At 37.3% G+C, this 14,055-nt stretch overlaps 1 protein-coding gene across 1 annotated transcript; it reads left to right on the forward strand.

Moving 5' to 3' along the window:
* The first annotated feature begins 964 nt into the window (after window positions 1-964).
* On the forward strand, window positions 965-9,747 carry tmem135 (transmembrane protein 135). The gene is made up of 15 exons (XM_067433546.1): window positions 965-1,159; window positions 3,027-3,154; window positions 3,556-3,648; window positions 3,989-4,022; window positions 4,236-4,301; window positions 4,931-4,977; window positions 5,335-5,376; window positions 5,523-5,690; window positions 6,537-6,606; window positions 6,826-6,993; window positions 7,143-7,206; window positions 7,283-7,359; window positions 8,836-8,934; window positions 9,262-9,329; window positions 9,404-9,747. Exons 1-15 carry the CDS (start codon window positions 1,019-1,021, stop codon window positions 9,534-9,536), a joined length of 1,398 nt encoding a protein of 465 aa, XP_067289647.1. The 5' UTR covers window positions 965-1,018; the 3' UTR covers window positions 9,537-9,747.
* The last annotated feature ends 4,308 nt before the right edge of the window (window positions 9,748-14,055 follow it).

The following is a 14,055-nucleotide window of genomic DNA, read 5'->3' on the forward strand; positions in this document are numbered from 1 at the left end:
GAAGTCCTTGTAGTGTTATTTTTGTGCAGATTAGATCATTATTGTGCTGTTAACTCAACCCCTTTTCCCCAAAAATATTAATTATCAGAGATCTGATAAGTGTTGACTATTTTTTTGTTATACAGTGATTTTAGTAATATTGCAAATTATTGAGGATGTACACTTTGCACCTTGCATCGCCCTCTGCCGTGGCTCTTGGAATAATGCAGTTCTATTATCTACTGAAGAAAAAAAACACTAATGCAAGTTCGTGGAGTTCTAACTTTGTTACCTAGTTTTATTTACATGTAAAGTAATTGTCGTATGATATTAGCATAATATTTTGTGCTCACTAATTATAGCAATACATTAAATGTAATTTATTTAATTTTATTACATCTTATATTTATAATAAAAGTTGTATATGCAATTTATAGTATGTGTTCGCTAACTGTTAAAGGGTGCCAATATTTTCTCTTTATTAATCGAGATGGATTTCAAATGGTTGCCGCAATGCATAAAAGGTCATTTCAAAGTCAATATCATTTTAAAATAATTAAACAACAAACCCTCCGGCTAAAAAGTGTTTACTACAGTTAAGTGTTTCGCTTTAGTTAGACTGAAAGTCTAAATCATTATACAGTACACAATGTAAACGACGCACTTTTATTTCGTATGTTACTAATCGATTTGACAGCACTTATTGTTTGTTATAATAAATTGCAAATATTTCTTAAATATATACATGACTGTATTTATATAAACATAATTATACACATGTAAACACGAATCTTTTTCCAACACGAAATTTACACGCGATTAATCGATTTGACAGCATTATTAATTGTTACATACCGTAGTTAATAAATGTATATATTATATAACAAGGAAAGCAATAACTGGCAGGCGGTTATGGTATCTGGTCATTTCCATAGGTCATTTCTCATTTTCTGCCCACCCCGTGTGCGCGCACGTCCATCGGGAGCGCTCTTGCAAGAAACAGTGGACGCGCTCCCGATTCTGAAGTGCGGTGCTAAACATGGCTGCTCTCAGCAAGTCCATACCGCATAGCTGCTATGAGATAGGGCACACATGGAGTTCCTCATGTACGACCTCCACCCTGCAGGTGACAGCCGGTGCTCTGGAGGTCTCATTCAAGATATATGCTCCTCTGTATCTGGTGAGTGGAACTAAGCGGATCTAACCGTTAATTAATTCACCCTGGCAAGGGCGCAGTTAGCCTGACAGCTAACTTACATCAGAGTCCTGCAGGACGATGCGAGGGCCCGTAACAGTTGCTAAACAGGTGTTTAGAAATAAAAACACAAAAGTGTGTCTCACGCCGTCATGTTTTATATTAACCAGCTTTTAAAGTGTCCAGGAAAGGTCGTTAGACATGTGACATGCTCAGGTGAGCCGAGAGAGAAAACGACTGATAGTTATCTAACTGTCAAATGCTTCTTTGCGGAAATTTGTGCAAAATTTAGGCACTTTCGTTTTTGTTTTTGCATTACATTGTTCTTTAAATTATGCGGTGAATTGAAATTATGCCGCACTTAATTCAATAATAAACTGCCTGATTTGTCTATTACATTTGCGCAATCATTCTCATTAAACTGCAGATTTAACATTAACTATTACTGTTGACCAAAGCAAGGTTTAGGTTGTGTTGTTTTACTTGCCCATTATTTTTACTGGGTTACATTAAGACGTTGCAATATAGTTATTATGTCAGATTCGTGAACGAATCGTTTTTGGAGTTTTGCATTTTTTCAATGAATCGGTTGAATGGTTCTAGAGAATTTCTTACTCCCTTACTTCTGATTGGCTCATTCAGTGGGGAGGCTGCTACCTATTGTCCCTAACTCCCTATCCAAAATCCTCATCTAATCCTAATCCTAACCCTCATAGGAGAAGCAGGGGAAGCATTATCTCTTGGGAAATCCGGTTTGAACAATTTGTTCACGATTTGTCCCTCATTAAGTACACTGGTAGCAACCATTGTTGCTCGGGCCCTAATAATCAGTGTAGGGTAGATTTACACGTAATACATTTTTGATTATTTTTATATTTTCCAGCACTAAAGCACCTTTTTTTATCATTTGCCATGGTGGCAACTCTCAACAAGGTTGTAGCCTAACGTTTTCAGCGTACGTGCGGATGATGTAATTGGCAGACGGGGTACTCTGCAAATTTAAATAAGATTAAAGCATCAGACAAAAGCATCAGAATAGCATCAGTTTACTAAATGGCCTTTGAATATCAGGAAAGCAACAAATTCATATTATTCAACATATCCTAGCTTTTTACAGAAAGAAAGTTTTTTTTTCAGTAACTGATTACAGTTAAATTTATTTTGTAATTATTAATTGATGTAATTTAGTTACATGTAACTTTACTCCCCACACTGCTAATGATGCTGTGCACGAATAAATAATTTATTGTAAATACAACAATATTGGATTTAAAAAAGGATTGTCCATTTTGATTTTATTGTGTTTGTTGGCTAAATGCCACATTTGTATATTTATTCATCTGGGAATGTTGTCTTGTAGGCCTCCTTTACTGTGATGACTTGGCTTTCAGTCTTTATACATCTGGCAGAGGGATCATCATTGTGTTAACTTTGGATGTGTCATTTGCTTCCATTGCAAAACTGCAGTTCACAGTGGAGCAACACCTGTAGGGTTGCAGTGCTGGAATTCGATTCAGTTTCGCAAAACCTATGGCTCAGTCGATCATTAGACTGTAGGTCAGTGGTTTATGGGTGACAAACCAGTGTCGGCATCTACAGAAACCAATGTGTTTGTGTAATGCCGCCACAAAAATGACTGCCACGGTAGTCTATTGTGCCACATAAGCTCATTATTTTTGATTGCATAAATCACAAGTCATTTATAATAAATACTACAATATTCCATTTTAAAAAAATCCATTTTAATTTCTTGGGGACTTTAAAAGCTTAGAGTAAAGTCAGAAATTGAACTGTTTGAATAACAGGACATTTCCTTAACATGCCGTATAATTGATTTTTTTCTGTGTTCAAGATTGCAGCCATTTTAAGGAGGAGGAAAAAGGATTATTACAAGAAAAGGCTGCTTCCTGAGATCCTGCAATCCACGTCTTTCCTGACTGCAAATGGAGGCCTCTACATTGCGTTTTTCTGCATTCTCCGGTAATCTTAACACAATTCTGCTGACAAGCAATACTGGGAAACGTTTGCCGTCCCACGTATACAGTTGTTGGAACGAGCTGTAAAACAACCTTTGAGTTACTGTCCTTATCAGCTGTTCAAAGTCTACGCACGTATTCGCCAAAATAGGATTGTTAAAACCATTGACACATTGAATAAATTATACACTGAGATAAACTTTTGGATTTATGATGGTTATTCTGCATGAGCAGAATGTAGTTCACTTAATTTTTGAATAAATTAAAATCTCTTCTAAATGAGACAAATATTCAGCAGCGATATTATCCTCGGTTGAAAACACTTCTGTCAGCTCTGTTGTCTAGTTTATGATTATAAATGACCTGCTGTCCTTTCCATTGTTTCCTTTTTATTCTGATATTCAGGAAGCTTTTGGGACGTTTCTACTCCTGGTCTGCCGGCTTTGGGGCGGCACTGCCGGCCTCATACATCGCCATACTAATTGAGCGGAAAAGCAGGTTAGCCCTAATGTGTACAGGTTTTCACTTGGCCTTTCTTTTATACACATGTCATGCAAAGTTTAATCCACATTTACACTGAACTTGTTTATGGACGTTTTCTCTGATGAAAAAGATTAAAGTCCCGTTCACACAATGGATGACAAATATAGATAACAATAATGATAACTATATTAGCATCCACACCAATTGAGCTCTTTAACTCTTTCTTTCTTTATTGATTATTACTGGTGTTACTGGGCCTTAACATCGGCACACAGTGAACTTGTAATAACAATGTCACAAAAAATCAATTACTCCTATTTATAGAGTTCTTATGTAATTTGTCTGTCTTATGCAGGAGAGGTCTTCTTACAATTTACATGGCAAACCTGGTAAGACAATTCCGCATCGCTTCTTTTCAGTTCCACTGCGTTAAGTTTTCCTGACAGTTCGTTCAGACTTGCATGACCATTTCCTGGCAGTAGTCAACATTGCATCTGTTATCTGTCACTTATGTTACTGTTTCTGGAAAGCTGTGATTAAAATGATCTGTTTCAAGGAACCCTAAGCTGATTTTGATCTCGAGTGCTCTGTGTCATTTCCAGGCAACGGAGACAATTTTTCGGATGGCTGTCACGAGGGGTCTCGTCAAGCCTATGAAACACGGAGAGGTACGTTACAGTTTACTCCACAGTTGAAAAGTTTGAGGTTAATGTTTGTTTTTTTCAAGAAATTAATGTTCAGTCAGCAAGGATGCATTCAGTTAATGAAAAACGACAGTAAATATATTTATAATATTAAAAAGATTTCTAAGCGGCATCTAAGAATCCTGAAAAAATGTGTCACGGCTTCCACAACATTTTTAAGCAGCACAACTCCTTTAAACATTGACATTTAAAGGAGCAAATCTGCATATTAGAAGGATTTCTGAAGGCTCATTTGATACTGAAGACTGGAGTAATGATGCTGAAAATTCAGCTTTGCTATCACAGGAATAAATTACATTAAAAAAGCGACTTTCCTATTTTAATATATTTTATATTGTAAAGATATTTTACAATATTAGTGGTTTTACAGCCTTGGTGAGCATAATTCTTCCTTGTATACTGTATACTTCTTTGTATAAAAATACACCAAATTGAATGATAGTGTATCTCTATCTCAATATCATCATGCAGTGGGATCATTTAGTGCTATTGATACAGCATGCTTGCGAAAGCATTATTGCTTTGAACTAACCCTGACCTGTTCATAAAGTTTTGTGTGATGTCTCTCTCATATTTTCCACTTTCCCCCGCAGGTTCTTCTCTTCTGCCTGACTGCATCTCTCTACATGTTTTTCTTCAGGTCAGTCGGTCAGCTTATTGGTCCTGGAGGCCACCAGCACTGGTTATCTTGTTTTTTTTAACACATCATCATCTCATTAGTAAAGGCTCTAAGACCTGCTGAGGTCCTCCAGGACCAGCGTTAAAAGTATAGTTATAAAAGGGATAGTTTACTCAAAATGAAAATTCTGTCATTTACTCACTTCCTAAAGTTGTTCCAAATCTATAAAAGAAGATATTTTGTTTATACAGGTTTGGCACAACTTAATTTGTGAGTGAACTATCCCTTTAAGAAGACAAGCATACTCATCAGAACATATAAAAACCTAGTTGTTCAATTACAAACGTTGACCCTTCACATTTCTGGTTTTATCTTCAGATGTAAAGATGGACTGAATGGCTTTGCTTTCTCTGCCTTAAAGTAAGTTTATTTATTGATTTATTAAACTTATAGCTCGATTTATTTACTCTTGTACTCTTAATCCTAAGCCCCTAATAGGAAACACCCTGTTCAGAGTATAAAGTCATGTCAGGCTGTTAAAGGAGATTTTGTGTCTTGCTTGGCAGATTTATAGTTGGGAAGGAGGAGATCCCGACACACTCTTCTCTGGCTGAGCAAGCGTACGCGCAGGGTTCAGAGAGAGACGCGCAGCCACCCGATGAGAGACCAGAGCACGCGCCTGCCTCCAGGGGGAGCTGCATCAGAGCATTTACACGCAAACTCCTAGACTCTATGTGAGTGTTTCACATTATTTCATTTTAAGTCATTTGGTATCAGTATTGTATTCAAGTTTGAATACAATACTGATACCAAATTACTCAAAATGAAATCATTCAATAAATATTAAATTCAACAAAACAACAAATAAATGTTAACAGTTTATTGTGAAATAATTAATTTGATTACATATTATCTAAGTAATTCACCTATATATTTTGTAAATTATATGAAAACACAACATTAATTATTTAATATATTTCACAATTACCTCTTCCACACACTATTGTTATGTTTAAAAATAAATAAAAAATGCATTATTAAATATGCTTTTTCAAAAAGCCGTTTTTCATAATAAAATGCTGCATTTATGAATGACACCTATTTGACGAATCATGCATTTCCAAAGCACAATTTTCCCAAAGATTTTTTTCATAATAATAGAGAACATTTCACAAATGCCAATCAACCAAGGATTATCCACTCAGCGCCAAGCACCGCCCACTGCCTGTTGACTGGCATTTGTGAAATATCCTCTATTATTATGAAAAAAATCCTTGGGAAAATCTTGCTTTGGAAATGCATGATTCGTCAAATAGGTTTTAAGTTCGTAAATGCAGCATATTATTATTATTATAAAAAACGCTTTTTGAAAAATTATTATTAATTTCAGTGCTCAATTATTAATTTCAGTGCTGTTGGTAGTGGGTAAAAAATGGTTTTACTTGCATTTGCCACTCTGAGTAAATTTGCATTCATGTTTATTCATCAGTCAGCTAAGCTTTATTGTCATGTGTGAATGTTCCCCTGCTTCATAACGTATTGTGCATTTGCATTCATTGTGCGTGTGTTGTCCCCTTTAGATGCAAACATGGACCCAGGCATAGATGTTGCAAACACTATCAAGACAACTGCATCTCCTACTGTGTTAAAGTAAGAGTCTGAGACCACGTAACCCTGCTGTTTCTCAAACCATTCATCTGTTTGTTCTGAGCACGTGTGTTTGAATGGGAGAGAGGCTGAATGCATAAAAGTGTAGCGTTTATCTGGGTGAAAGGCTCTGTCGATATAGCAGTGCCCTTTGCTCTCTAACCGACAGCTGGATGTGTTCTGGAGAGCAGCTTCTGAGATGCTTGCCTTGTGTTTTTAAAGGGTTTCATCCGGATGTTCAGCGTGGGTTACCTCATTCAATGCTGTTTGAAGGTTCCATCAGCATTCAGACAGGCCTTCACCAAACCCTCTCGTCTGCTCTGGCTGCTCTACAACAAAGAGAACTTCCAGCTAGGAGCTTTCCTGGGATCTTTTGTCAGTATATACAAGGTACTTCACTAAGATTGAGTGCAGGTTTTTTTTCCTTTTGAGACAGCACGTTTCGCTGCAACTTTAGTTTCCTTCACCTTTCTCAGTAATTTTTTTTTTCAGATGTGATTTATTTCTCTCTTTTCATCTCACTTCTATTTTATAAAAAGGGCACAAGCTGTTTACTGCGATGGATGCGGAACCTGGACGACGAGCTCCACGCTCTCATAGCAGGTAAATTGTATTTTGAACCCCTTTCCTTTTGCACAGTCAGATTAGAGATTCTCAGCTCACCTTTTTCTCTTTTAAGGTTTTCTTGCTGGCACATCAATGTTCTTCTACAAGAGCACCTCTATCTCCATGTACCTCTTCTCCAAACTAGTGGAGGTAACCGTTTTCTTGCTTTTACTTGTTTAACGGTTTCAAATGAGTAAGCCTCCTCAATGATGTCTCTGGTGGCTGGTTCAGTATTTTATATTTATAAAACTTTTATACACTGATCAGGCATAACATTATGACAGGTAAAGTGAATAACACTAATTATCTCTTCATCACGGCACCTGTTAGTGGGTGGGGATATATTAGGCAACAAGTGAACATTTTGTCCTCGAAGTTGATGTGTCAGAAGCAGGAAAAATGGTCAAGCGTAAGGATTTGAGCGAGTTTGACAAGGGCCAAATTGTGATGGCTAGACGACTGGGTCAGATCCTCTCCAAAACTGCAGCTCTTGTGGGGTGTACCCGGTCTGCAGTGGTCTATCAAAAGTGGTCAAAGGAAGTAACAGCAGTGAACCGGTGACAGGGTCATGGGTGGCCAAGGCTCATTGATGCACGTGGGGAGCAAAGGCTGGCCCATGTGGTCCGATCAAACATGAGCTACTGTAGCTCAAATTGCTCAAGAAGTTACTGCTGGTTCTGATAGAAAGGTGTCAGAATACACAGTGTATCGCAGTTTGTTGCGTATGGGCCTGTATAGCTTCAGACCAGTCAGGGTGCCCAATGCCCATGCTGAACTGGGCCACGGTGCAATGGAAGAAGGTGGCCTGGTCTGATGAATCACGTTTTTTTTACATCACGATGGCCGGGTTCATGTGCGTGGCTTACCTGGGGAACACATGGTACCTGGATGCACTATGGGAAGAAGGCAAGCCGGCGGAGGCAGTGTGATGCTTTGGGCAATGTTCTGCTGGGAAACCTTGGGTCCTGCCATCCATGTGGATGTTACTTTGACACGTACCACCTACTTAAGCCATGTTGCAGAGGTTGTGGCCTCTTTCAGCAGGATAATGTGCCCTGCCACAAAGCCAAAAAGGTTCAGGAATGGTTTGAGGAGCACAACGATAAATTTGAGGTGTTGACTCTAAATTCCCCAGATCTCAATCAATGATATGCTGAACAAACAAGTCCGATCCACGCAACTTACAGGACTTAAAGGATCTGCTGCTAACATCTTGTTGCCAGATACCACAGCACACCTTCAGGGGTCTAGTGGAGTCCATGCCTCGATGGGTCAGTGCTGTTTTGGCAGCAAAAGAGGGACCAACATAATAGGAAGGTGGTCATAATGTTTTACCTGATCAGAGTATATATTATTAATATATATTTATAACCAAGTTTTATTCTTTTTTTGCCATTTTTTTCTGTCAATAAATGACCATAAAAGTCTTATATTCTAAATATGATTCATAAACAACCATGAAAAAAACTAAAGAAAAAAGTATACCGTTCATATAAAGGTTCAATAGATATTTTGGGATTTTAAAAAGAGTTTACATATTATTTAAAATATAAAATATTTACATATTAAGTGTTTGCATATGTGTTTGTGTGTACACTGTTAATAATCTAATCACTGTCTTTTTAGACGTTGTATTTCAAAGGGATCGAGGCAGGCCGGTTTCCGTACTTCCCAGAGGCTGATACAGTAATCTATGCCATCTCCACCGCCATCTGTTTTCAAGCGGTGAGTTCAAAATGTTTTTTAAAAATCTACCCAAAGCACCTTCTGGATACCCAAGGACAGTTCTATACAAAGGGAAAATACAAACTACATTAACATGCAGAAGTGGTTTGTGCCCGTGTGACTTATTGATGACTCGGGTGTGAACTGAATGAGAATCACGCCACGTGCGGTTTAAATTAAAGAAAGACAAAAATTGCTTTGTCAAGCTTTAAATTACAACGCAATGAATTCAAGACAGTTTCAAAAACCTACTGGAAGCATGCCCATAGTTCATGTGATTTATTTTTAAATAATTTTGTTTAATATGTCCTGGATGGATCTGAGCAGGCGGTTATGGAAGTGCAAAATCTGAGACCGTCATACTGGAAGTTTCTACTGCGGCTGACGAAGGGCAGGTGAGTATAAATGGAAAATCAAATTGATTAATAAGTCTTCTTGAACACATAAAGTTATTGATTCCTTTGTCCAGGTTTGCTCTGATGAACAGAAAAGTGCTTGATGTTTTCGGGACCGAGGCTTCAAAAAACTTTGGTGACTTCCGGCCTAAACTTGACCCCAGATACGTGCTGTGTCCCATCGACATGGACGTGCAGCTGGGCTGACAGACCCGTGGGCACCTGTGAGATGTCTTCCCATAGACAACCAATGGCACAAAGGCACGAAAAGCTCTTGCACACGATCTCTCTATCTTGCATTCTCTCGGCCTGGCGCTCAATGTCATTAAATGTGAAGTGAAAGTGTGAAGGCAGTTATATGTTTACGTTGATGTCGATCTGAAACATTTTTGCAATGTAATTACCGCAGGCGAGATGTGACCTTATCAGCATAGGCTCATCTGAAGATGATTTGAGGTTCATAGGATAATGGTTGCTTATTGGATTCTCAAGGGTAAAATGACAGCAGGATTGTCTTCACACTAACTCAGCAGTTCTTGAACTGACCTGCAACTTCTGAGTTTTATAGTCTGCAGCATTAACTAATCGGCTTTGAGAATATAACATTTTAAAAAGTTTTTTTTGTTGTTTTTTTTATCTGATGCGTTTAGAAAATTCAGACAGTTGTTTACAGCACAACGTCGCTCTTCTCAGAAGATGATGCTGGATTATTTTTGGTCATTGTCTTTTTCAATCCTACCAAAAGCGATCAAATCGGTAATTGACTGTCTGCCATAGTCAGGATACGCGGGTTCAGCCATGTAAAAAGATCTTACTGACATCAGGGTTGTGTATGATCTCTTCTCTGTCTTTAGTGTGCTCCTTGTTCTTGTACAGATAGGATTAAATTCAGACCTCCTCATAAGTAGACGCTTTTACGAAAAGTTATTAATGTTCACATTTACTACCCACCTTTTATTACAGACTTATTATTTGTAAAGAAAAGCAGATTAAAACTCATCTTAATGGACTTTCACCTTTATTTTCAGTAGCAGATCTTTTTTTAAATTAACAATAACAATATAGTGTAAAATCTGACAATATAATCACAGTATTGCTATGTATTTGAAATGTAATTTATGTAAAAAGAAAAAAAGAAAGCCTTATGTCTTTGATGTTTGTATAAAAGCAAAAGCTTTATATTAAAAAGGTTAAGACGAAATGGTTTTCTAAGAGTGTCTTATTTAACTGAATGTTGCAGAATATTGCAGAAAATGTGAATAATTAACACAATAAGAGGGATCATACAAAATGCATGTTATATACATAAGATATTTTACATAAAAAATGTTTACTGTACATATAGTTCACAAGCTGAATTTATACAAATGACCTGTACAAAAGTTTATGTACTCTTGATTCTTAATACAGCGCCATTTCCTAAATGGGCGTCGGAACCATTGTGTGTGGGTGGGATAAGACCCACCCACTTTTTAAGACCAATGATATTGGACTCACTCACTTTTATCGTTTCTAATTCAGCACATGTCTGCTTACATTGACTATTATTAAACACATGTTAAACGCTTTATTTCCCCCTTTTCTAATATTTTCTATTTTTTTTATTGAAAATAAATACCTTTCCGATCTGATGTGATGGGGAAAGGGAGTAGAGCGAGTGTGGCAAAAGGCGAATTCGAACCGATGCTCGATATGCGTCAACTTGATGCCGTGCGTCTTACCCCTACTCTATAGCCACGGTAAATAATTTAGTGATTTCTGTCATTTTGTCTGGCCCAATCAATCGTTTAGTAAATGGCACTTTTTCAGTCTGGATACGGAGCATAAAAAACATGCAACTTATTCATTATCATTATCTGTGAAACTGTTGATTTCTATGGCAGTTTTATGAATATAGCCTTTTTATTAGACTATTGATATTGATTGGTTTGAGGTCTTTTTTGGTATAGGAAAGGGATATGGCCTCAAACGCACCATAATGCAGGAAATCACATCTATGAAATCATTTTTTTAGCCCCCCAGACCCCCCGCAAAACAATTTCCCCACCTATCATATTTTGCCTTAGATGCTACTGACCCACCCACTTTTTATTTGCTTCCGACGCCCATGACCTAAATGATCCACGGCTGTTTTTTTGTTTTGTGATGGATGTTCATGAGTCTCTTGTTTCTTCTGAGCAGTTAAACTGCCCGATGTTTTTCAGAAAAATCCTCCAGGCCCTGTTTTCCAGCATCTGTTGCATTTTTGAACCCTCTCCAGCAGTGACTGTATGATTTTGAGATATGTCTTTTCACACGGAGGGTGATTGAAGGACTTAAAAACAACTATTAAAAAGGTTCAAACGTTTACAAATGCTTAAGAGCAGGGGTTTCAAAAAATCAGTCCTGGAGGGCCATTGTTCTGCAACACCAAATAAACACACCTGAACCAGGTGTAAAAACAAAGGTAAAAGCCCTGCTGTTACCGGCAGTACACTGACCAAAAGTCTTGAGAAAGTGTCTAATTGGATTAACAACTCATGTCTATCACTTACTCTGAGGAAAACGAAATCTATGTGCTTTTCTATAAAAAGAACACGGATAATAAATGATCTTAACATTAAAATGAATGGTGAACTCATCGGTCAGGTAGAACAAGAAAAATATTTAGGAGTCATTTTAGATTCTCAGCTAAATTTTAAGTCATATTAAAAAAATCTCAAGAAAAATGAAGGCCAGCATGAATCGTTTCAGAATGATCAGGAGCCATTTGACATTTGAGTTTCTGAACGCTATGATCCTGTCCCACTTGTCATTCTGGACCACTGTTTGGTCCCTGACTAGCCAAACTACTCTAAAGCCGATTGAGAGGCTTTATAACCGTGCCCTAAAAAATTTCACCATTGTTACATTTTAAGTAAACATAAAATCGTAAATTTTGTTAATCTTAGATGTTAATGTTGTTTTTTAAATGTTTGACTGGACTTGCACCTGAGCCACTGTGTAAATTAGTGAACCGACTGGAGTTCTCCAGATCATCAAGAGCTGCTACATGTGGAGACTGTAAAGTTCCCTTTTGTAAAAAATCTTTTGCCCCCCCAAAAAATGTTTCTGTGAAAGGAGCCAATCTGTGGAATTGGCTTCCAACAAACATAAAAACAAACTAAACTGTCCGCCTTAAAAAAAAAGTAACAAAAACTTGGTTCTTACAGCAGCAGCGGTGTGATCATGCCGTATGAAGGGTGTGCGAGTTTAAGGACGTGTTTATCTGATATATTTTGTTTGTTTGGTGCTAACTGGTTTCTTTTATACATGTATTCTGGACATTTGATTTTATACAGTGTCATTTTTATTTATTTATTATTTCTTAACTGTTAAAAGCCTTACTTGGGACAGGTGTTGCGAATTAACCCTGGCTATAAACACTGTGATACATGCATCGGATTGTTCTTTATGTAATAATCTATGTCGATTTTTGTATCTGTCCCTATTCAAATAAACAACAAGCAAACAGACCAACTAATCAGTGTCTTACAAGGCTCTAGTTAGACACTGACCAGCTGGTTCAGGCGTGTTTAAGGAAACGAAATACATTAAGAGCTAGGGTGTGAAAACTTTAGAACAGATTAAAGATGTCCAAATTTTCCTGTTTTTGTTTAAATATTTTTATTTTATTTTTTATTTTATTTAGTTCTGCTCTGTGGAAGCAGCAGAAGATACTTGCGTTTCCCGGAAAATATAAATCAAGTATAATTTTATTGACCTTGATCTTCAAATTCAAAAAGTTTTAACCCCCTGGCTTTTAATGCATCATGTTACCCCCTCCCCTTGTTTGGGGAGGAGAGAGAGATTTATTATAATTATATCATTTAAAAAAAATACTTGTATTCATCAAGGATGCATTAAATTGTTTAATAGTAACAGCGAAGACGTCTATAATAAATACAAAAGATTTCCATTTAATAAACTTAAAGGTGAAATTAAGGACAGGAGGAATTAAGGAAATTAAGGATTGGAAGACCAATCCTTCAAACATCCACTGGAGGGCGATGTTATACTGCGTTTAAAATGCAGTTCATCCAGTTTTTGACTCCATTTGCAAGACTAATATAGGTGCATATTTGTAAACAGAACTTAAAGTAGTAGTATCTTTAATTCTAGTAGTAGACAATACATTTATTGTGTTTTAAATTACGGCCATAAAGGGCAAAATTCTGCTATTGTCCACCGAGGAGAGTTTCTTCTCAGTGTTGCACTTCGTATTCAGTTCACAAGATCCTGACGCAGCACAAGTTGTCTGTGAAATGGTTACGAATTGCTTAGTTTTGCCTTCTCACTTTATCATTGTCCTTGCATAGAGAAAAGCATTTGTGACGTTGTTTCTCAGACTTTGCCTTTCTGTCCTGTCTCCGGCCCTGTCAGCGCCCCAGTGTGATATAGAGTCGTGTCCAGTCCCGAGAGAGGATCTGTTCATGCCTGCGTATAAGAAAGTGACCAATGAACTGGCAGAGAAGTGAAAACTCAAAAAAGATATTTGACGTCTACATTTATATATTTGCCAGACTATACTGCAACTTACCGATGAAATATATGTTTTGGAATCAAACCAGTGACCTTGACATTGCTGATGTCATGCTTATAAATTGAGCTATAGAAATAAAACGGCATTCTTCTCTGATAGATGAATAACATGATGGAAAAGGGGTGGAATTAAATGTGAGATGCTTTTAAGACTGTCCTTGCGGCA

Source organism: Pseudorasbora parva, chromosome 23 (genome assembly GCF_024679245.1).
Source record: "Pseudorasbora parva isolate DD20220531a chromosome 23, ASM2467924v1, whole genome shotgun sequence".
Classification (NCBI taxonomy): Eukaryota; Metazoa; Chordata; class Actinopteri; order Cypriniformes; family Gobionidae; genus Pseudorasbora; species Pseudorasbora parva.